This window comes from Denticeps clupeoides, chromosome 5, assembly GCF_900700375.1.
Source record: "Denticeps clupeoides chromosome 5, fDenClu1.1, whole genome shotgun sequence".
NCBI lineage: Eukaryota > Metazoa > Chordata > Actinopteri > Clupeiformes > Denticipitidae > Denticeps > Denticeps clupeoides.
Genome location: NC_041711.1, coordinates 15,426,862 through 15,450,371, shown reverse-complemented (window position 1 = coordinate 15,450,371; position 23,510 = coordinate 15,426,862). Strand labels below are relative to the sequence as shown.

The 23,510-nt window shown below is 43.1% G+C and overlaps 4 protein-coding genes across 6 annotated transcripts; 3 read left to right on the top strand and 1 right to left on the bottom strand.

The window, feature by feature from the left end:
* The first annotated feature begins 1,898 nt into the window (after positions 1-1,898).
* wbp4 (WW domain binding protein 4) lies at positions 1,899-5,569 on the top strand. The gene is made up of 10 exons (XM_028979922.1): positions 1,899-2,003; positions 2,244-2,316; positions 2,403-2,465; positions 2,810-2,933; positions 3,095-3,328; positions 3,440-3,513; positions 3,600-3,675; positions 3,816-3,982; positions 4,087-4,313; positions 4,988-5,569. Coding segments are annotated over exons 1-10 (1,251 nt in total). The 5' UTR covers positions 1,899-2,001; the 3' UTR covers positions 5,199-5,569.
* On the bottom strand, positions 5,509-8,978 carry mtrf1 (mitochondrial translational release factor 1). Of its 2 annotated transcripts, none has more exons than XM_028979920.1 (9): positions 8,533-8,978; positions 8,061-8,146; positions 7,900-7,981; positions 7,720-7,827; positions 7,378-7,550; positions 6,973-7,090; positions 6,371-6,507; positions 6,135-6,233; positions 5,509-6,020 (listed from the first exon to the last, which is right to left on the bottom strand). In XM_028979920.1, the coding sequence occupies exons 1-9, from the start codon at positions 8,873-8,875 to the stop codon at positions 5,853-5,855; spliced, it is 1,314 nt and encodes a 437-aa protein (XP_028835753.1). In that variant the 5' UTR covers positions 8,876-8,978; the 3' UTR covers positions 5,509-5,852. The 2 variants fall into 2 exon arrangements, with proteins under 2 accessions (XP_028835753.1, XP_028835754.1); XM_028979921.1 differs by having other exon boundaries at positions 8,552-8,687.
* Positions 8,979-9,563: 585 nt separating this feature from the next.
* LOC114791132 (tumor necrosis factor ligand superfamily member 11-like) lies at positions 9,564-10,758 on the top strand. The gene is made up of 4 exons (XM_028981688.1): positions 9,564-9,758; positions 9,890-9,925; positions 10,063-10,183; positions 10,283-10,758. Exons 1-4 carry the CDS (start codon positions 9,648-9,650, stop codon positions 10,756-10,758), a joined length of 744 nt encoding a protein of 247 aa, XP_028837521.1. The 5' UTR covers positions 9,564-9,647.
* Positions 10,759-14,292: 3,534 nt separating this feature from the next.
* Positions 14,293-17,032, top strand: ccdc122 (coiled-coil domain containing 122). Of its 2 annotated transcripts, none has more exons than XM_028981425.1 (5): positions 14,293-14,314; positions 14,512-14,618; positions 15,501-15,899; positions 16,008-16,124; positions 16,264-17,032. In XM_028981425.1, exons 1-5 carry the CDS (start codon positions 14,296-14,298, stop codon positions 16,423-16,425), a joined length of 804 nt encoding a protein of 267 aa, XP_028837258.1. In that variant the 5' UTR covers positions 14,293-14,295; the 3' UTR covers positions 16,426-17,032. The 2 variants fall into 2 exon arrangements, with proteins under 2 accessions (XP_028837258.1, XP_028837257.1); XM_028981424.1 differs by having other exon boundaries at positions 15,501-15,911.
* Positions 17,033-23,510: the final 6,478 nt, after the last annotated feature.

Below are 23,510 nucleotides of genomic sequence, written 5' to 3'. Positions count from 1 at the left end.
AAACGAGCATCAGTCTGATGCGCTGCCAAAATGGCACACACACAGACTCACCAGTTCACGCTGCGGGGGTACAAAGGGGGCGGAGGCATGGGGTGAGTGCATATCAGTGCATGTGTGTGTGTGTTTGTGGCCCTGGCCCTGGCCCTGGCAGGAGATGTTGATTCTGAAGCAGGTGCTGATAAGGGGAGTCGAATAGAGATTTATTTATTTTGAAGTGAAGTGATTGTCACATGTGATACACAGCACAGCACACGGTGCAAACAGTGAAATTTGTCCTCTGTATTTAACCCATGGGGACGGTGCTTTGCTCAGTGGCACCTCAGTGGCATCTTGACAGATCGGGATTCAAACCGGCAACCTTCTGATTACGGAGCCGCTTCCTTAACCACTAGGCCACCACTGCCACCACTATATGTGTATATAATAGAGGAAAAAGTTTTTTTCAGTCGAAGAGCTGGAACTGTTCTATAGTCTCTGTTCTGCGTCGTCCAATTTTCTGTGCAAAGCTGCCAGCCTCTCAAAGATGTTGTTCGATTTTGCGATCGATAGTCACAGAATAGTCACAGTGATAGTATCCAATTTATAAATAGTCTTGGGGCCTGTGGGCCCATGGCTCTGCCCATTCCATCAATCAATCCAGCCAGCCTGGTGGGGTTTTTGATGGATGTCACCATTTCCTTCGATTTCCGATACAGCAGGGCAACATGTTCCGAACATGTAGATGTCTTCAATGTCCTCCATGGAAAGTCAGACAGGCACACGATCCTCCACTTATCCCATTCGTCCATCACATACCCAGCAGCAAACATTCCGGCAGGACACGCAGGATCACGCTCCTGGATTACTCCTTGGGATGATCGTGTCAGTATCAAATCCATGGTTTTCGTTGTTCGCAGAGCAAGGCTGAGAGAGTCTCTCAAAGACAGTAGACAAGACATGAGAAGCAAGCAGGGAAGATAAGTGAGCAAGAGCGAGAACGAGAGCGAGAGCAACATGTCCGCCTCCGCTGAGAGTCACACAGCATTTTCAGTGATTTCATTTTCTAATAAATGATACAAGAGTTGATCTCTTCTCACCGAACTGCTTGCATATTGTAGATTGGCTTGTCCCAATCTGCAGGTGTACAGTCTTGTCCCTGGTGACCTTAGACAGCTCTCTGGTCTTGACCATGATGGACGTCGGAGTCTAACTGTTTGAAGGTGTGGACTGGTATCTTTTAGACAGATAACCTGTTCAAACAGGTGCCGTTAATACAGATAACAAGTGAAGGTTAGAAGAGCTAATTAAAGAAGAAGTAACAAGTCTGTCAGGGACAGAATTCTTGCTTACAGTTCAAGGTAGGGGCAGGGGCAGTGGTGGCAGAGCAGTTATGGAAGCGGCCCCATGTTTTCATATTTGAGGTCCTAGTGAACCGGAATTGATCTCTTCATCGATGGTAATTTAAGCACGCTCTGGATAAGGGCGTCTGCCAAATGCCGTAAATGTAAATGTAAAAAAAAACGTGTATGTAGCTCAAGATAATTTATGCCATTTCGTAACCAGAAAATCTGTTTAGTTTAATAAGAAGATTCATTAAGATCATTGGCCAGACCTTGAGAACATCATTGGCCAATTACTTGTTCGAAAAATATTTCATTAAAATTAAGAATCTGCTAGATTAAATGTACATTTACACTTATCATATTTCACAAAACCAGGAATTCTATCCACTAGACCATATGGGAGCAGGGTCTTAGTATTTTAAGTAAATATAAACCTTATTATTTCTATTTCACATATTTCTGTAGCAAAAACAAGATCTATATAACTGAGGACCAGATGTGCAACTCTGTCTCTATGGGTTGTCAATATTTGAAGGGCACCAGTTTCTGCTGCGACATTTATCCCTCCACACACGCCGTAGATACGTGACGTCATATTCAAGGGCCCGCGACACTGTTGTCATTTATAGCAATTTTACCGCCAGTAGTTTTGTTCATAATAGTAATATTTACGAGTAACATGTAAGTAGAGAGTTTTTGAGGGGTTTTATCTCTACAGGGTTTCTCTTTTCCAGCGGTTTCACGGATCTGTGTTGATTCAGTACATGTTGTGGTGCCATGTTTCTCAACTAGGAGGCTAAAGTGAATTAGCGTGTATTTTAACAGATGCCATCCTGCTGCCATCAAGCATATTCCCTGTTCTGGACGTTTTATTTTTTTCAGTCTTGCGTTGTCTAACGTTGTGCAACTTGTGTGACTTAGGGCTGACTACTGGAAGTCTCAGCCGAAGAAGTTCTGCCAGTACTGCAAATGCTGGATAGCGGATAACAAACCCGTGAGTTCGGTCTGGATTTAATGTCACGGACACTGTCAGTGTTGGTTAACATGAATCCTCACTCCCTGATCGTTATCCTTTTACAGAGCATCGAGTTTCATGAGAGGGGAAAGAACCACAAGGAAAATGTGGCAAAGAAAATTGAGGAGGTAGGCTACACCGAGCAAAACGCTGCAATTATCTCTTTTTAATGAATTAGCTTATAAGTGATAGGACGGTGCTGCCTGTCGATGAAAAGGCTATAGTGGTGTTATTCCAAAGGGAAAATAGAAATAGCTACAATTAAAGAGCACTCTGCTGGAGTTAAGTGTTGCTGTTTCACTACATGCATATGATCACCAGCAGAGGGTAGCATGTTACAAATACGCTGTGTTAAAAAACTGAGGGCGGGGGTACACTGGCATGCCAAATGCACCGAGTGCGGGTAGATAAGGGCAGATGGCAGTGCCCCCAATGTTGCATATGACCACCTCCCCCTGTCCCTGCCCTGCAGATTAAAAAGAAGAGTATTGCCAAAGCCAAGAAGGAGGAAAAAATGTCAAAGGAGTTTGCAGCAATGGAGGAAGCTGCACTCAAAGCTTACCAAGAGGACATAAAGAGGCTAGAGGGAAAGTCAGGTAAATTTATCCTCTTCATTTGCACTGATGTGCTCCCATTGCAAATGATTGCATATGTGTTTGTACCAAACTTTGAGATTCTCAGTTATTTGTTAATTGTTTCTCTCACTGAGGGGAGAACTGAAATGACATTGTGTTTTCTTGTGTATACCTTTGTGTAGCAATGCCTCAAATGACTCAAACACCTCAAAGTACTCAGACGACTCCAAAATCTGAAACGACTCCAAAGTCTCAAATGACTCCAAAATCTCAAAAGTCTCGAAAGTCTCAAGCACAAAAAAGAAAGGTGGAGGTTCCAGAAGGCAGCAGCCGCAGCAGCAGCAATGGATCAGATTCTTGGATTATGGGAACAACGGATAACGGACATATTTACTACTATAACACACTAACTGGAGGTTAGACTCCTAATTTCATAAATTCGTTTATTCTTTAGCCTTTAGATTAACTCTAACATGTATGTGTTTATACATTTAGCAAGTTAAAGCTTAGTATCTATGCCTTTTCAGAATCTCAGTGGGAAAAACCTGAATGGTTCCAGGGTCAAAATACATCTTTGGTACAAGTTGGAGAGAAGAGTGAGGTATTCACACTCGTCTGTCTGTGGAGAGCAGGCTTCCGGTTCATCTGTGAAGTGTAAAACTTTTTTTTTTTTCTTCTGTTGAACAGGCTACTTTAGGCAGTTCGTGGAGGGAGGCAGTGAGCACTGAGGGGTACACCTACTACTACAACACTGAGACTGGAGGTCAGTGCACCCATAGTGGCATTAAATAAGCAATCCATATTCACACATAAATAAATGCCTTAACAGACTATTGAGCATATAATAGAATTATATATATATATTTAAGCTCCCCACAACACTCTCCTCTCCATTTCAACCAGAATCCAGCTGGGAAAGGCCTGAAGGGCAAGAGGACCCATCTCCTCCAGGGACAGAGCCACTCTCCACAGGAGAAGAAAGTTCAAATGGAGACAAAGCCCCTGCAGAAGCAGCAGCAGCAGCAAATGAGGAGCCAAAAACATCAAAAGTTGCAAAAATCAGTTTCAGAGTAAGTCAGTAATTTTACTCCTGTGATTGTCTAAACATGCTGCATACAAATTGGCACAAAGAGCATAAAGGGCTGTTTATCATGAATAATCAACTTGTGCTTAGGAAAGAAAAGAGGAAAATGTTGAACCATCAGAAGAAGAGGAGAAGAAAGAAGGGACTGAGAGTGACAGTGATAGTCGCGGTGATGCTGGGAAGGAGGGAGGCATCGAAAAGCCCCCAGAAAAGCTTGTTGCTCCTGCAAAGGAAGAGGTGGTGGTTCCTGTAAAAAAACCCAGGAAGGCAAATCCATATGGAAGCTGGGAAAAGATCAAGCCGGAAGTCGATCCATAGTGAGTAATTCCTGCCCTATACACTTATACAATAAGCAGTATATCAGTGTTCAGTCAGTGTTTTGAGCAATCAGATAAAATTTAGGTATATAATTAATAATTTAGAAATTATGAATTATAATTTAGAAATCCAGTCTAAGGATGCCAAACTGTAAGTGGTGTGGCTGCATTCTGCAGCAGCTACAGGTGGGACAGCACAGTTTGGTTGATGGGGCAGTGGTAGCCTAGCTGTTAAGGAAGCGGCCCCGTAATCAGAAGGTTGCCGGTTCGAATCTCGATCCGCCAAGGTGCCACTGAGGTGCCACTGAGCAAAGCACTGTCCCCACACACTGCTCCCCAGGCGCCTGTCATGGCTGCCCACTGTTCACTCAGGGTGATTGGTTAAATGCAGAGGACAAATTTCACTGTGTGCACCGTGTGCTGTGCTGTTGTGTATCACATGTGACAATCACTTCACTTTTACTTTAAAGATGTTATGTTTCACAAAATGTATTTGCTTTTCGATTTTAGTTTGAATCAAGTGTAGAGTCAAGATTTTTATTTTGTGGTGTAATGTAGTCTGCCAGTGGCCCTAAATCTGACTAAATTGCTGATAATATTCAACTCTAAAATGAATACTCATTTTTGCTTTCATTAAGATGAAGTTTTTAAGCTCTCAACACTTTGTTTTTCAGTGCCAAGGTGGATCTGCAGCTGCCACAATTTGAGGCATGTACCACTTCTACCGTTTCCACTGCAGACCTCCCGCCTGAGCCCAAACCCAAGTTTAAGGAGCGCACTATCACCTCCTTGGGAGACGATGCAGGCCCAGAATCTACATTTAGGAGAAGGAAGACAGAGAACGGGAAATCCCGAAGCCTGCGTCAGAGAGGGAAGGATGACTAGAAGTCTTGTTTTTATCTATGGACAACAGCTCAGGAACAATGCATGTCTTTTGGAAACACAGGAGTGTGTAATCTGTGCAGGATCTTTTCAACCAATTGAATGAAATTGTTTGTCAGTCTCATCAATGTATGCAAGCTTGTTTTAAAATATTTTTCAAACGTAATAAGAACTAAGAGTTGTAAATCGTTTGGTTTTGATGTGTTTTTTTTGTAATGAATTATTTTCAGTATTTCTGGATGTATATAGGAAAGTGTCTTTGTGTTTATGTATATATTTTCTATGCCTGTTGTGAAAATGACAAGACCAAAAGGCCAATTATATCATTTATTAATTTCCTCAATGTTGTCAAATAAAACAGCCTTATTTCTTCATGGGTACCATGAATATTAATATTTCTCACTCTCCAGGTAAGATTGCTGTGTTAGATATTAACAAGTTTTATTGGGATCACAGTAGCCTGCAAATTAAGACTTCAGCGTCTATGTTGCACAGTTCTGCTGTAAGTAGGCAATAGTGTCGTTGCTGCCCATTAATGAGTGTGTATTCCAGATAGACCCTCACTGAGTGTGTTTTCCAACAGATATACTGAGCCACGCCCATTATAGCAGCTTACGCATGCTTTTATTTAGTCCTGCATTTGCTTCTTGTGAATCCTCAGTGCTGTGAGTCCAGTCTGGTTTTTGGGGATGGTTCCACTGAATGGCTTTGTCTTCTTCTGGCACAGTCTGCATTCTCCACCAGCTCCAGCAGAGCCTCACACTCACTGTGATCTAGAAGGTCCGAGATAAGCTCATCCAGCTGCTCCCCTCCCCTCATAAATTCCTGATTCACAGCACAACACAGTTGGGGCACAAGCCAGATCCTGTTAGCACTTGAGTGGGTTTATTTTGTGGAATGTATGTTGGTGTGACACGAGTTCTACTCTGTTTAATTTACCTTTATGTCTCGAGTGACATAGCCAATCCTGTGATCGGTCACACGGTCCTGACTGAAGTTATACGAGCGAATTCTCTCAGACTGGGCTCGAGTTCCAACCTGCCAAGAGATAGAAATTTGCATTTTGCACACTAATAAAAATGAAATTTGATATTCACAATAACTGCTACGATATCATCTTTGTGATTACAGTTCAGTACTTGTGCGTATTAGTGGATTAGCATTATTTAATCTACCTGCTGTCTGCGTGCAGTGTGCCTTTGCTCCGTCTGTTTACCCACGGTGCTCTGATACAGACGGGCCCTGAGCAGCCGCATGGCGGCCTCTCGGTTCTGGAGCTGAGACCGAGACTCCTGACACTCAGCCACTGTGCCTGGAGAGAAGCACAATCTGTCATCTGCCCTTGCTGAATACTGAGGAAGTTGCAGGACAAGGGTCGTGTTGTGCGCTGTAGTAACTTTTACTGTGAACTTATATAAAATATAAAATCCAGGGATGTGATCTCATACTACTCTGTATAGTGTGCTGATATGAATACTGCATGTAGTTGGAATAACAATGATGCCTAGCTGAGTAAATACTGTTCATATTTCAGGTGATGTATAACATTCGTATTATTTGTTTTATGCATTCGTACTCTGTTTACATAAAAAAAACCATGAAATTCCAAAGTGTTCACATACTTTTACTTTCTATGGTCTCTTTGAGATTTTCTGGAAGCTGTCTTCTATGAGTGAGATACAACCAGGCTACATATTAACCAGATTCAAACGTTCTATTATCCTTTCTGTTCATTTACAAAAGTTTGTTTGAAAGGAACTGAAAACAAACAAGGTACCTGTGGGTAGATGGACTATTCTTACTGCACTGTCTGTGGTATTCACACTCTGACCACCAGCCCCTCTTGATCTGAAAGTGTCGATTCTCAAATCTTTGGGGTCAATGCTGATTTCCACCTAGGAGGGAGCATTAAAGCATTTTCTGATATGATCAGTTACCGCCAGTGAGTGTACAGAAATGCAATAAACAGAGGAGTATTTACAGAAGCAGGTTCTAGTGTGCTTCTCCAGACACTAATTATGTTCCTATCAAACATACATTGCTACCAAAACAGCTCTGGCCCATTAAGACAACACATTTCTACAGTGACCAGGATCACACTGCGGTGCAGACTGGACTTGCAAAGGCATCTGTTATGAAATGAGGTTCTGATACGGCTGGTGAAATTTACAGAAACACTGACCTCATCGCACTGGGGCAACACTATGACGGTCATGGTCCCTGTGTGGATCCGCTGCATGCGTGACGATAGCCCCATCTCAGGGATCCTCTGCACCCTGTGTGTCCCTCCCTCAAATTTCAGCCATCTGTAGACATTTTCTCCAGAAATCCTCACTGCTGCATGGTGTAGACCCCCTAGTATCAGGACACAAGACCATCTACATGTCATTTACCACCAACTTTAATATGCCTTCAATTTCTCAATAGTTGAACATCCAATTTCAGATATTCAGCAATTTTTGTGCTGTTTGACTGTCTATGTATGTGCAAATATACGAACTATACGAATATACGACAGATATACCATAATCTGCTGGAGTGTAATTGAAGACTTCAAAGTCCCATTCTTTGTAACTGGCAAAGCCCTGGTACATGCTGAACATCTCTCTTGAGAACTGCTGGCAAATGTCTCCTAAAAACAAGAACATCAATGACCTGCTTTGGACAACAGAGTAAAAACTATTGCCGAGGAAGCGCCACACACCTCCTGTCGTCCGCCCAGCTGCCACCTCCAGAATAACATTGCTGCTGTCATGTTCTTCGACTGGCACCAGAGTTTGGATCAGCTGAAGATTCGGGAAAAGGATTTAGCTAAGTGTTAATGCCCATTAAGGCAAGAAACTAAACAGACAGAAAAGGCCTTACATTTTTATTTAATGCCTCAATTCTTTTAGTGATCTGACACTTTTCTTCTCTCAGCAGATCGAGCATCTGTGTGTCCTGTGTTCGACCTGTTTTGAAATCAGAACAACATAAACAAGATTCCCAAAACCTTTCACATCTCAGAAAATCGCAGCAACTTTTACTCATAATGTGAATATTAATTAATACTGATTGTCATCAAACACAGATCAAGTGTCAATAATGACTGGACTGCATTAAGAGTGGCGGATTTCGGAATGGAAAATACAGCCAACCAAAAATGACCTGTACTACTCGTAGAAAGACAAATCCTACAGTGAAATTCTATTTCAGATATCTCATGGATAAGGATTCCGATACTGCTCATATTTTTAAATGATTATGTCCATTTGATATCAGTAGAGAGAGTCCGGCATGCCACCGTCTGAGAACCATGAGTGATTATTTCTCCAAACGCAAAATTTCTTTATCATACTTTGTAGAAGGGACTCCACCTCCAGCAGGTCCCCCGCAGCGTCTTCTGCGCGCTTCAGCGCATTTGCGACAGGCGACAGCGCCACCTGCCGCCGGATCAAGGCGCGCCTGTCTGACTCACTCACGTCTCCTTTGTGCAGTTGTGTCGTGACATCGCTGTACTCGACTCTGAGGTTTCTAATGTGTCGTTGTACCGCATCGTTCGCTATTAAATCCGACGAGGACTTATGGCGGAAACGTGCTGAGAGCCGATGACATTTACCCACAACTCCACTCGGCGTCGGACTGAGTCGTCCGCTGCTCCGACATAAAGCGAGCAGACGGGACTGTTTAAATAAAGACATCTACGCGGTCACCACATTCGCCGCTAAAGACGGAGTAAAATACAGAATTATTCACGTGGAATCCGGCCACTCTGCTGACAGTGGATATGAACGTTAGCGAGGTAACGCCGACACCGGAAGTTGCGCGTGTCGGATTTGGTGTGTGTGGAATTGTGGGACATGTAGTTCTCTCTTCTAAGTGACTGACTCGCTCAGTTGGCACTCTGTCACCATCTCCATGAAGAAAAACGTCAAGTCGTATGACTAACAATTTGTGGGGAATTAAAAAAAAGATCAGCACCTGTGTGTTTTGTCACAGTACCTGTAATACACGATAAACCAGACCAGTTGTCATACTTGATGGGTCACGGTGGCCTGGTGGCGCCTCTAGCGGTCATATGCCGAATCAGCACTTTATCATGTGCGTTGTTCTCACGTCAAAAATGAACTCATGGAGAAAAATAAACGTGTGGCGGGAAAAAATCCTTCTGGAATTGATGGCTTTAAATTTTTATTTTCCAACCGGCAAATGAAAGCAACTTTTAATTTGTCACCAAATGCTCCAAAAATGATTGAACACAACTTTACAGAAGGTAAAGAAAGTCCTGAAAGTTCAGAATACACGCGGCAGCTAAAATAGCCAATGAGACGCGACGCGACGTGACGTGACTGGGTCTGGATGAAAGCCGTCCGTGGGCGGCGTGGAAGTCTGAACTTTTCTCCGCGAGCCGAGGGACCCTCGAGAGGAAGAACCGATGAGCTGGTGGGAGGCTCGGAGCCGAACCCCGTCGGCATGGACAGAGAGCCGCAGTTTAGGACCCTCGTCCTCGTCCTTGTCGTCGTCGTGGGGCTCCAGCTCGTGTGCAGTGCGGTGCTCGTCTTGCACCTGACCGGGTTCCTGCAGGTAGGCGCTATAAAATGAAAATTGTTATTTCAACCACACACGAACCAGGTTATATGTCTGCCAAACTTCAGCCATAGAGGTTTCTTTTGGTCGCTATTAGAGAATATTCATACATATGTGTTTTTTTTCAGGCTGATGTGTCCATGTTGCATCACAAAACAGATGAAGTGAGTTGTTAAAAGCCAGTGTATTTACTATTAATCACAATTTTTGTGCACTGTGACTCACGTCATAGGCATTTTAGTCATTTTAATCATTTTAGAATGGATGAAAATGAATTAAACGTCCTGTCTGACCGTTGCAGCGAACCCACACTGGTCCTGTCTTATCACCCAAGCCAGAACAGACCAGGTGCCCTAAGCAGAAGAGAGGGGCAGTTCCAGTGGCCCACCTGCCCATTAAACCACTGAGTGGGCAAACAGAGAGTAAGTATGGTGTGCATCAGCTGGTAAATTGCACAGATATTCTGGCCATGGAGGCTTTTTCCCTAGTTCGGTTTTATTAACACCTTTGTGTGTCTGTAGGAGATGTTCGGGTCACTATTGTCCACTGGAATGCCGATCAAGGTCGTCTCTCCAAACTTGGCTACCACGATGGACGGATCCTGGTTCGGAAATCGGGCCTATACTTTGTCTATGCCAAAACGTGTTTCCGTTACTATGAGCTGGACCTGGCGTCTAATCAACACCCCGAGCCTGGCGCTGGCCATGAAACAAGCAACTCAGGCCCAGCTGCTCTTCCCGATATGGGGGTGCAGCTGATTCAGTACGTGTTCCTGGAGCGCCCCAACCACCGCGCGCCGCTCAGGCCCATCATGATGATGAAGAGTGGCAGCACGCACCGCTGGACGACGGGAGCCTACCACATGTGCTGTCAGCAACAGGGTGGTGCTTTTGCGCTGAGGACTGGGGATGGGGTGTACGTCAGCGTGTCCAACTCCTGGCTGCTCGACCCGGAGAGTGAGGGGAGTTACTTTGGGGCTTTCAGAATAAGTAGCTAATACCTTCAGTATCTTTTTTGCTTATATTTGGTGCTGTGTGTGCTGAGTGTGGCTGTGTGGTAGGAGACAGAGAGCATGTGTCTGTAATCTTTGGTCACGTTTTGTAATGGAAGATTGGTCAAAATCATAGCACATTCTCAAACTATTTTTATGCTTTACTGAAAAAAGTGAGTTAAGGACAGATAAAGGAACTGCCTGCTTGCCATTTCAGAAGTAAATATATAATGCTCCTTTGTGTCCATAATTCATACATTATACACTATTGATGCTGATTTTCTTGTAGTATGTGCTGTGTTTGTGTGTGCTTTTTTTTATATTTGTATTTCATTGATTTAGTGTGTGTTGTGTGCAACTTTGAAATTTGCTTTTATCAACAGTTGAACAGACACTGACTGGTTGTGGAAAGTTAAGGAGGGTGTTTTGTTGCATTTTTTGATGGATGCAAAGAAGCAGGCTGTTTTATGTACCTTAATTGAGCCAGTGTCAGCAAATCTGCACACAATAAAACATGACTAATCGTGATAAATGGTTTAAGAGGACTTTGTGGGCAGGGAAGGAAATTTTGCTGATTAACTCCTGATGAGACTCTCGGAAGAATGTTTGCATAATAAGTCCTCTCTAGTGTCTCACTTACATTTACATTTTATTATAATTACCCAATCTTACAAACAACTGGTGTGAGATGCAAATTATGTTTTTTTTTTTTTATTAGTTTATTGATTCCAGACGAAGGATGAATCAAACACAGCACACCAATAGTCAATTTCTCATTATAAAAATAAGTTAACATTTACATTTAGAGAATTTATCAGACACCCTTATCCAGAGTGACAATCAGTAGTTACAGGGACAGTCCCCCTGGAGCAACTTAGGGTTAAGTGTCTTGCTCAGGGACACAATGGTAGTAAGTGGGATTTGCACCTGGGTCTTCTGGTTCATAGGCGAGTATGTTACCCACTATGCTACTACCTCATTTAACAGTTATGCAATTAATTCATGGCTCGTATTCGAAACACTCAATGCATAATTTTTTCAATAAATTATAATAAAAGTAAGCTAAAGTTAAAAAAAAGCTAAATGATTAGCTAGGTATCATAAATCTGATAAAACTGATAAAAAATATTTACCTATTAACATCTAAAATCTGTATATTGTGCTGATGCTGATTATTGCCATGTGTTTTGCAAAAAAACAAAACAATTAGGTCAACATAAAGAAAGGATCCAGAAACTGTGGTAAGGGGTCCGAGTCATCGGGGGAAATACCCTTCTGAATCCATGTATCCTGTTGTTACTTTTTCTGATAGACCAGTCTGGTTTTGAGCACCAGAAGTAAACACGCCCGATATTTCCTGTGTGTGCACAGTTACTCAGTAGGCGCTCGCAGGCTTGTGCCATTCCTGCATGAAAACGTATATATATACTCAGGCCCCCGTGGGCCTTTGTTTCCGAGCAATATTAGATGTTTGGCACATTCACTGGAACTTGGAACAAGTTTTCCTACATGGTATTTGTTAGGGGTGTGTATTGGCAAGGATCTCACGATACGATACGCATCACGATACACGGGTCACGATATGATTATATCACGATATATTGTGATACTGTACATATTGCGATATTCTTCAGTTCACTAAAAATGTAAAAACAGAGCAGAAATGCAAGATGTTGTGATCGGTTCTGTCTGTTTTGCAACTTTATGCTGCCCGAAATCCAAGCAACAATTCAAAGTACCCAGCTGTACAGCGCCATCTACAGCAGAGGAGGCTGTAGTTACATGCTGACGTCGACCTCACAACGCTCAGCATCACCTCCCAGTTGACAAAATTTTTATACCAAAATATCGATATTTGATGTCCCTGCATTGATACAATATACAAAATATCGCAATATATTGCTGTACCGTTATTTTCTAACAGCATCTGTAAAAGGTAACTGTAAATGTTCTTGAAATAAATTTAAATTTATTTCAAAATATTGTTATTGTTACAGATCACAAAAACACAAGACCAGACACAACAACAGCAGCATTTATTTCTTATTCAGCCCAAAATCCCAAACAAAATTTCTCAATGGGATTTGGGCAATTATATTCAAATCTGTAACAGTCATTTATGTAATTAAAGTACATTTTTCATTCAAATCTATTTAGATATATAATGGCATTTTAAAATACCACATAAATATTTAATTCAAATTTGAGACCAATTATTGAGATGTTGACAGGTAAGCTCTTATTTTCCATCACCATATCATGCGCAAACTGAAGTGAAAGTGAAGTGATTGTCACATGTGATACACAGCAGCACAGCACATGGTGCACACAGTGAAATTTGTCCTCTGCATTTAACCCATCACCCTGAGTGAGCAGTGGGCAGCCATGACAGGTGCCCGGGGAGCAGTGTGGGGGGACGGTGCTTTGCTCAGTGGCAGATTGGGATTCGAACCGGCAACCTTCTGATTACAGGGACGCTTCCTTAACCGCTAGGCCACCACTGCCTCAAACTGGCACATTCAGAAACAGTTTTCATTAATATTCGTAAAGGGTTTAAATATTTCACACGCCAAAATGCAATCTTCTAAAATATTATTATTAAACGCTCGTCTGCAAACTAGAACATAATGTGAACCACTATAAAACCAGCACGCCCTTTAAACATACATTGCAAGATTTATGATAATTCCCCCCCTTTGGGACACATAGCCCGTTTGAGGAATAAGCTACCGACTGTTCCCTCAGACGTGGGAAAACATCACTGAGAATTTCCAGAGAGCCCAGCGCTGAGTTCAAAGGGAAACACAAACATGAAGATCTGACTCTTTAATGTCCTGCAGTCTGAGATGTGTGGACGGCCGTGCTAATACATCTCGTGGGTCTTCGTACACAGCTGGGACGCATGAAATTCTGGCAATAAATTCTGGTGCTACTGGGGTACTGGTAGTCTAGTGGGTGACATGCTCGCCTATAAACCAGAAGACACAGGTTCGAACCCCACTTACTGCCGTGGTGTCCCTGAGCAAGACACTTTAACCCTGAGTGTCTCCAGGGGGGACTGTCCCTGTAACTACTGACTGTAAGTCGCTCTGGATAAGGGCGTCTGATAAAGGCCGGAAATGTGATTGTAATACTTTGCAGGTCAGCACCAGAGAAAAACAGTAAATCTGAGTCCGTCAAGCAAGTCAGTTTAATATCAGCCACCATACATTCGTAATTTATTTCGCATGTAATGTCCCCTTCGATTTTTTTGGTTTAGTGAACAGAGGTACATTATGAATATATCAATATTGCAGAATGAAAGTTCATATTCCTCTCATAACATTACATTTCCGTACGAATTAGTTAGTGAACAATTCTGTTTGATTCCTGCATCGGAACCTACTGTTAAATGACTTTTAGACCATAGCTAGTAAAATTCGAAACGAACCGAAAGGGACGTGATTCTGTCTCTGCGTGGACGTGACGTGACGTGACGTGACGTGACGTGACGTGACGTGACGTGACGTGACGTGACGTGACGTGACGTGACGCGGTCTCTCCATGGCGGCGTGCGGCGATGGTGGGACGACACGACCTAATCCGATTATTAACAAGGCGTCACCACAGCCCGTCACTAACCCGGTTCATATTAATAATGGTGGCGTTTATTCGGTCGCCAGGAGTTAAGTGACGGGACTGTGGCGACGTATAAGAAAGTTGTTCAGACTTCTGACCGCGGAGGGACAGTAAATGTCCGTGGCGTGTTTCTGTCTCCAGGCGGCGCGGATTTCTCTCTTTCTGAAGCCCTGGAGGAGGCCTCGCAGCACGGCGAGACTCGGGCCTCGGAGCTGAGGGAAAAGACGCAAACGCTCGACGCGCTTCAGGTTTTTATTTTTTTACTATGAAAAGCCTCTCGGTGCTTTTCACTTATAAACGTTGCCGAACATCATAGTATACATTACAGGCCAAACGTTTGGACACAACTTCTCATTCGATGTGTTTTCTTTATTTTCATGACCATTTACGTTGGTAGATTCTCACTGAAGGCATCAAAACTATGAATGAACACATGTGGAGTTATGTACTTAACAAAAAGTGGAGACCTGACCTCCACAGTCACCGAACCTGAACCCAATCGAGATGGTTTGGGGTGAGCTGGACCGTAGAGTGAAGGCAAAGGGACCAACAAGTGCTAAACACCTCTGGGAACTCCTTCAAGACTGTTGGAAAACTATTTCAGGTGACGACCTCTTGAAGCTCATCGAGAGAATGCCAAGAGTGTGCAAAGCAGTAATCAGAGCAAAGGCGGATATTTTGAAGAAACTAGAATATAAAACATGTTTTCAGTTATTTCACCTTTTTTTGTTAACTACGTAACTCCACATGTGTTCATTCATAGTTTTGACGCCTTCGGTGAGACTCTACCAATGCAAATGGTCATGGAAATAAAGAAAACACATTGAATGAGAAGGTGTGTCCAAACTTTTACCCTGTACTGTAAAGGCTAAAATTATATTCCCATCTGCAATGCTAACATCCGGTCTGTCACATCCCAAACTTGGTGTGACCCTTAACACAGAAAATCTCTATAAATGATGCCACATCGAGTATAGTTACTTTCTTAGAATGTACTTTAATTACAATTTGGGGTATGAACCATTAGTTTATAATTCACAGTTAAATGCCCGTGTCTCTAATTCTTAGAAATACCAGCAGCACCTCGATTTGCTTTACATATGCAACTATATGTAAATGGTAACCCACAGGGCATTCTGTCAAGTGCTGAGAAGAGCTGTGCGGCTGTCAACCTTGAGCTAAAAACGTCTGAGAGGAAGGTGACGGGCCTGCAGTGTGAGATGGAGCAGCTCCGGAGCCACCTCAGCAGCCTGGAGGCTCGGCTGTGTTCTCTCTCCGCAGAAAACACGAAGCTGACACTCGACCGTCAGGAGGAGGAGGAGAGACGCTGCTGTGCACAGGCGCGACATGACGAATACAGAAGGAAAATGGCGAGCCACAAGAAGGCCGTGTCTGCGGTGGAGAGCCAGGCTGACGTTTACAGGGAGCTGATGGAGAAGCGCGAAATAGTCCGGTGGCTCAGGGAACAACGAAAGGAGCTGCAGGAGGATTTGCAGAATCCAGAGCGGGAAACTGCCAGGCAGTCACAAGTGTGTGTTGTGGTGGGGACGATGATATGTTTGCAAATCACGAGTAGAATTTACTTGCATTGCTCAGTTAAGATGTAATGTGCAGTGGGTTTGTTTCTTTGTCTACAGAATGAGATCAAAGACTTAAAAAGGCAAATATTACTGAAGGAAGATCTGGTGAAAGAGAGACAAAATGACCTGCAGAAGGAGAAGGACGTCCATGCAGAGCTGAGGAAAGACATTGAGGTGTATATTGATTTTTATGCACCACAGTAACACAAAATATCCTGTGATTGAAACACCCGGAAATGACAAAGACCAATATTTAAACTGCCTGCATGTCGGAACCTGACAGAAAGTGCTTCTTATATATTATTTTCCTCAGATTCAGAACAGAAGGTGTGAGGCAATTATAAAACGTCTGCACTGCCAGGTTAACAAGACCCAGTGCAGCCACAGGCAGCTCATTTGTGACATAAAGCACATGGAGGGAAGACGAGATGAGCTGAAGGCACAGCTTGCGATATCTCAGTTTGCACCACTGTAGAAGACACGTTTGGTAGGGGTGCACCACAATGGATTTAATAAATCGTTACCCAGAAATATGCATTTAAACTTAAAATTGTTGCTGGTATGCGTAGAATCGTCACTAAAGCATCTGGAACTAAATGTTGTTTATGTTGCTATCACTGACAGCCACAAGGTGGCAGTAGTGTCAAGCAATGTCACATGGCCTATAGTCCTGTCCACAGAATTTCTGTTATAGTTCATTTACACCACAAATATGTTTACCCTCACACTGGAGCAGATTTATCTGCATATGTGTATGGTGGTAAATCAAAGCAATTGAACTGTGCTATTTACTGTTACTCCTTGCATCTCTGGTCAAGGCTTGTGTACAATAAATCACAAATAAAATGTAACTGTGTTGTATTTCTATGTTTATGGTGTCACTTATTCTGTCTAAATTATAGCAAAATATAAAAATATATAGTTTTTAATTGCTGCCGGGGTGGCAGATGTTTCATCGTTCTACCAGTCCTTTGACTTGACTTGAGGTGTATGTGTGCTGACATTCCACTGAATCTTAATAAGGGTGTGAGAGACTTCCACAGATCACCCAAGCAAAAAAGATATTTGCCTTGGTGAACTGCCCAGGGCTTCTGCTGTACTTTCCCCAAATGTCAAACTGCCTCATTCACGCAAACGCACACAAGAACAGTGTGTATATGGGAAGCATTGCGTGACATCTTTTCAACTCATCTTGCCGCCTAAAATCTACTATAGAATTGTTCAGACTCCTGGGAAATACTCTTTTGTGCTGTTTTAAAGTTCTCAAATACATTAAAACAAAAAGTGCAATGCAGCGTTTCAGTGTGGTCCTTTTAATATTGTTATCATTCTGGAACATCTGAGACAGCCACATTCATGTGGCATTATGATAATTACTGTTGATTGTTTCTATTTATACAAGAACATGAATGCCACACTAATAATATAGGTGTGGTGACATACAAAAACTCCATCAAACCATATCTTTCTGCAAAAGTTCAGCACTCTTAAGACATACCTGTAAAATCACATTTCTCTAGAAAAAAGTACATGGTAACTAATTAAAGAACGAAGAATTAGAAAATATAGTGTCAGCAGTAATAGAAACCACTTGCATGCAGGGTATCTAGTTTGACCTTTTAATAAATCAAATAAATGGTAATTAAGTAGGTAGACTAATGCTTTGGGCTCCTTGAGCCCTGGCAAATGAAGGTTGTGGTAAGCTGAAGGTGGGGTGGGTCTCACCTTCACGCTCCAGCTTCCTTTCCTTTGCCCTGCCCAGTGCTGCACTGGTGTCTGGGTGCCTTTTTAAACTCACCAGGGATGGTCTAATGGCTATCTGCCAGTTATTCGTCACCTGCAGTCTTTGCACCACATGAATAAACAGTCACACGGGATCAAACTAGAACATTTTTATAATGTAATGTATGCATAAATAGTTTTATATGCATAATAGATCTTTTTTTCTGCCATCTTGTTTGGCTTCTGATTCTGGGCTTAATTAAGATTGAATTCAGTCAAGCCAGGTCTTCACCAACAATTGGTAGAAATATTGGTTCTTTTTAAATTACCCGCTTAATTTATTGTGCGTATTTATATAACTGCTATTTATAGGGCAGCCCACTGTGTTCCCAGTGTAAACACTGGATTTTCACGGCTTTAAAGGTGCTTCAGAAGTCAGCTTTCCAAGTCTAGCGTGTATATACAACCATTAAGCCTTCCTGCTCTGCTTTCCCAGCCTGCTCCCCACCTACTTCCTCTGTCTGGCTGGGCCGTGTATACGTCTATATTTAACTGCTGACTCACCGCGTGTCCGGTGGGAGTTGGTTGAGAAACCGAGAGGGGAGCGTGCGCGCCCGAAAGATGCTGCTGAGCGCGCTGCTGCTGCCACCTCTCGTTTCTGCATGAGCTCACCAGGATCAGGTGCAGGGGTCACAGCATGGTGGGGGGGTGACTATATATAGGCATGAAGTGCATGTGTGTGTGTGTGTGGACTAAGGGTCATAAAGACATGGGTCCGTGAAGGTCGGGAGAGACCAAATGCTGTTATTCTAGCAGGCCTGAACGAACTTGTTTTTGCCTGCTCATTACCTCATGGAAAACCATCCCAAAAATAGACCCGAAACTGCAGGGCACTCCCAAGATCACAACACTGCCCCGCCCTGTAGTAATTATTCATAGAACCATAGCACTTACTCCAGGCTGTGACAACACAACACAGGGTTCTTGCCCTCACTGACATAAACATGTCTAAGATAAGAACTGGAATAAATAATCAACATTTTAAACCTGTCTACACAAGGACTGACAAGAGTTATTTTTGTTGTGGTGTTTATTGCTCTGGTAAAATATTTTTATTGCTTGGTTGTTACTGGTTTTAAATTTCACACACAGGACACTCATGTATGAGTTTGTGTTGCAGATAAATATGGAGAGGATTGTCCAAGCAGTAGCTGTGTGTATGGCTACTGGGAAAGAAAGCAGACTTGTTACCAAAGGGTTGTGGCTTCAAATCCCGAACCTTCAAGGTGGCTCTGAGGTCCCCACACACTGCTACCTGGGCACCTTTCATGGCTGCCCACTGCTCACTCAGGGACGATGGGTTAAATGCAGAGGACACATTTTATTGTTTGCACTGTCAGCTCTGCTGAATTGTTTCACAATGATAAAAAGAATCACTTAAACCTGTGCAGTTGTTTTCAGTGTGTGTGGTTACAGTGTGTATCTCTGTTACACTGAGGCTTGGCCATTCCACTTTTATTGCTCTGGTTAATGTGTGCATTTCACAAATGTATAGCTGCCATTAATGCATCATGAACAGCTGGTGTGTGGACCAACCGGCGAATTAAATATGCATCACAGAGCGCTGGACCTCCTGTCCTTCCTCTGACAGCCATGTGCACTGTGCGCATTCATAAATATGGGCTGTTTAATGTGAAACACAACCCAAACCTCTGCACTGCATCGCTGGCATTCCAGGCGAAGGCTACTGCTTTAGACTGACCTCGGGCATGAGCCCAGTGTCAAATGTCACTGTTCCAAAACTGGTCACCCTTGCCGGGACCAAACCCTTCAGTGCAGACTACATTTGTAAGCTCTGCATTTGTAAGCTCTTGGCAAAAACAGTGTAATGTTCACCAGGCAGTGTGTGAGGGTGTGTGTCAACACAGCACCAGCCTGCTACAATGAACACGCATCAGCTGGTGTATTCATATTTATACACATTAGCCTGAGGTCATGTTGCTGGTGATTATGTTGCCCGAGACCTGTTACATCATTTCAATAAAAGATGTGATGCAAGTCTAACCAAGAGAACTAGCCTAGACAGCACAAGGCCTGACAGTGATTTTTAATATAAACTCTTTATTTATTTGCGCCACAAAATGTGGAATGCATCACACCTATTAATGCAAATTTCATGCACACACACACACACACACACACACACACACACACATACACCTAGAGATGTAAACATCAAAGCATCTTTTTAGGATCTTTCATATCGGCAATATTATTATAGATACGATTGTGTTGGACTTGTTTCTGTTCTGCTTTGTACTCCGTGCTCTGTGGGGTGGGCAGGACAAATGCTCTGAAGACCAAGAGCGATGGAGGGCGTCCTCAGGTCAGCCTTTGATATGCATCTTGTTTGTTTGGTACTTTACATGTGGCTGGGCCGTGACGCAGGAGAACCTTTGTGCTCGGGATGCTGCCGGGATTAATATCTTTAAGGTCCTCTTTGTGTGAGTTCCATTTATCTTGGTACATTTTTTTTTTTTGCAGTGCACTTGATGTCTACAAATACATACAGAACATAACAGTTGTCACGATGTGTGGGTTTGTTAGAAGTACTTTGCTCCAGCTGGAAGATTTGCGTGTCTTCTGTGTTCAGGATAGTGAGTCACAATGATAATGTGACCACAGTGTTTTCTCTGGCTGGACTGTGTAGGCTGAGCTATGCCTGGCCAGCCTGTTCTCTCCGCCACCCCCTGCAGAGGCTCTCTGCACTCTTCAATCCCAACAGTGCTGCAGTAAACATTCATTTCCTCCCATTTGTTCCCCATAATGTGTTTATATAGCTTATATAGCTTCGCTGTATAAACTGTACAATAACTTAAAAGAAGATGCGGGATTTTGGGGTGCTGTGCTTCCTTGGGATACCGATGGCATTTAAACTTTTAAACGAACATTTGGCTTGCTGTTAATTTTTGTTTAACAATTATAAATAAATTAATGCATTTGCAAGACATGGGTTTGATGGGTAACTCTCTCAAAAGATAAAAAAAATCAAAAAGTAAAAAGTTGTGATAGATTGTGATAGATAGAGTGAGACCTGCTATTTGTGTGACATTGTGTGTGTACAGTGTGTGTGCTGGAACACTCTGTCCCCTAACAAAACCCCAAAGACCCTCCACCATGCGTACACATTAGAAAAGAAGGGGCACCATTAACTCTGGCGGGAGGGAGAAAGGGAGAGGAAAAGGAAGAATGAGAGATTGGCCCAGTTTTCTGGCTGACCTAAATCTTCACTGGGATCCACTGACAGATACAGAGAATCTGGCCTGAATGAGAATCGCCAGACATCAAGCAGGTTTGTTCCATGTCACACACAAAACAGATGGAGCATCTGCCACATGCCTGGAGTGGGGGGGGGGCACCTGGCCAGCGCGGACATAGAGATCCGTACAGGGTTGTGTGGAGAAAACGGAATGCATCGGAGGAAAGCACCATGCAAACACAGATAAGAAATGGAGGGGGAGGAGTGTTTCTTGCTTAGATGGAGCCTGTGTGCTTCATGTAACTAAGCAGGAGACAACCTGACTGCAACCTTTACATGGGACTAAATTGATTTTTCTGTTACCTTGTATGTATATATTTTATGGGATTTATGGATTATTATTAGTTGTTGTTTGTTCAGTACTGTTAGTAGCATTGTGAACGTTATTATAGGTGTTATATAATATATTACATATATATGTGTGCATATATGTGTGTGTGTATGGAGGCCTATGTTACTGTATTACATCAATTTTTATATGTAATAAAGTAACATAAGCCTCTGTTGGGAACGGGTGTAGTCAAAGGGCGTGGCTTAATGTACAGCATCCAGCCGAGTTTTTGTTCCCTTCTGTAAGGAGTACACAGGGGTCTGGCTGCAGAGGTATTACAGAACACACACCGGGAGAACCCATGACTGGGCACCGTGGCCAGTTTCAAATCTGATACGTGCGAGGTCCCTCACAGCGCAGAACACCCAGACTCCCTCGCAGCACTCACTTCCCAGAAGTGGATCGGCTCCAATGTTATGATACGTTATACAATATTAAGCAAACATTCAACACTGAATATTTATTTAAAGTTCACCGTGTGGAACCGTGCGGGTTTCTACAACAACAAATGCTCCTTTCATAATATTTGTTTGTGAAAAGGGAATTTTTATTTCTTTATTGTGCTGGAGTACAGAAGACATGCATCAAATGTGTGTGTGAGGCCCATGAACTTCCCCAACGTGCCTTATTGTTCAGGAGCAAAAGAACAAAGAGAACATTCTTCCTCCGATGAAGAGTTCAAGGCCGTCACTTTGCATTTACGTTGAGTTTTTCTTCCACATGCGGCCCACAACCACGCATTTACGTACATGTTTATACAAGTTCTGACTTCTGGGCTGTGGAACCGACCTTTCCTGGACTTCCTACTGGACTGGGCTGGGGAAAATGGCTGCTCTCAGTCTCACCCTGTAATTAACGTATGTGGTGTTTACTGTGTTTACAGTGCAGTGTACCTGTGCTGAATTATGAGCTTCCTGCTAGGAGCAGCAACTCTCAGTGGAAGACAGAGAGCAATTACAAAAACACACAGACTTTGGCCTATTTTCATGCGAGCTCAGCTTAACAACCCCCTTTTGCCCTGTAGCAGACTTTGTACCACTCAAAAAGTAAAAAAAAAATTAAAATGTATAAACAGCCCTTCCTGTATCATTTGAGGTCATATAAAATGAGCAACATTTCCCTCATGCATGGTGCACGCAATCTGCCCAGCTTTCCAGCCATGGCTGGTTTAAAAATAGGGCTGGAGTGAAAACGCAAGCATGGCATTATCGTAATCCTGACTTCCTGTGTTGGTGTTTTGTGCCCTTGGTCTTTCCCCGTCCTGCTCTTTTGGTGCGCAGGTACCTTCTGTGCTGTGGAGCCTCTGGCTGGTGACTCTCTCAGCATGTGACTGGTGCCAAAGGCACGCATGTGTGTAGTTTTTGGGTTAGTGGGATGGTTAGTTATAATCGGATAATCTGTCTTTTCTCCCACAGGATTTCTGCTCTACATACTGCAGTTGTTTTACTGCTCCTGCACACGTTCATTTAATTCTGTGTGTGTGTGTGTGCTCAAATATATCTCCTGTCTTTGTTCCACCTGTTTATTAAAAAAATATTCATAGAAAAGAAAAAATCTAGATTTATTAGCGTCAGGTCTATACTTTAACCCAGACACTGGGGGTGCATGTGACAGTGTATTTCTTGGTGGCGGTCCCAAGCCCTGATAAATGGGGAGGATTGCGTCAGGAAAGACAACCAGACTAGTTGATCTGCTGTGGCAACTCGTTATGGGAGTAGCCAAAGGAAGAAGAAGAGCGCCAGGTCCACATGCTTGTACATTTTTTTTTGAATGAAGGAAGTTAATACAGAAGACAGATAGAGAGGATGTGTTGTTGTTTTTAAGAAATTCCTGATGGGATCTGGGCCTGGGAGGGACTAGATGCTGCTCTGATGGACAAAAAGATAAAAGATCTAGATGATACTGGGTGGTCAGTGGCAGTGGTCAGCTTCAGCATCTGTTTGGTTTTAGTCTTTATATCTCATCCGCGGTGACGAGGCGCGTGACTGCCATGCCTCCTGACCGCCTCCATACTGAGAGTAATAAATAAACAAAACCAAAAACAAGGGCATCATGGGTAAATGGCAGAGAGCGACTCTAATGCTGCCAGGCATGTGGGTGATGAGTAATCCTCTCCTCTCCTCACCAGTCTCTCCGGGTTCATGTGGGACCTGTTTTTGCTGACATGCTCGCGAGAGAGGACAGATGG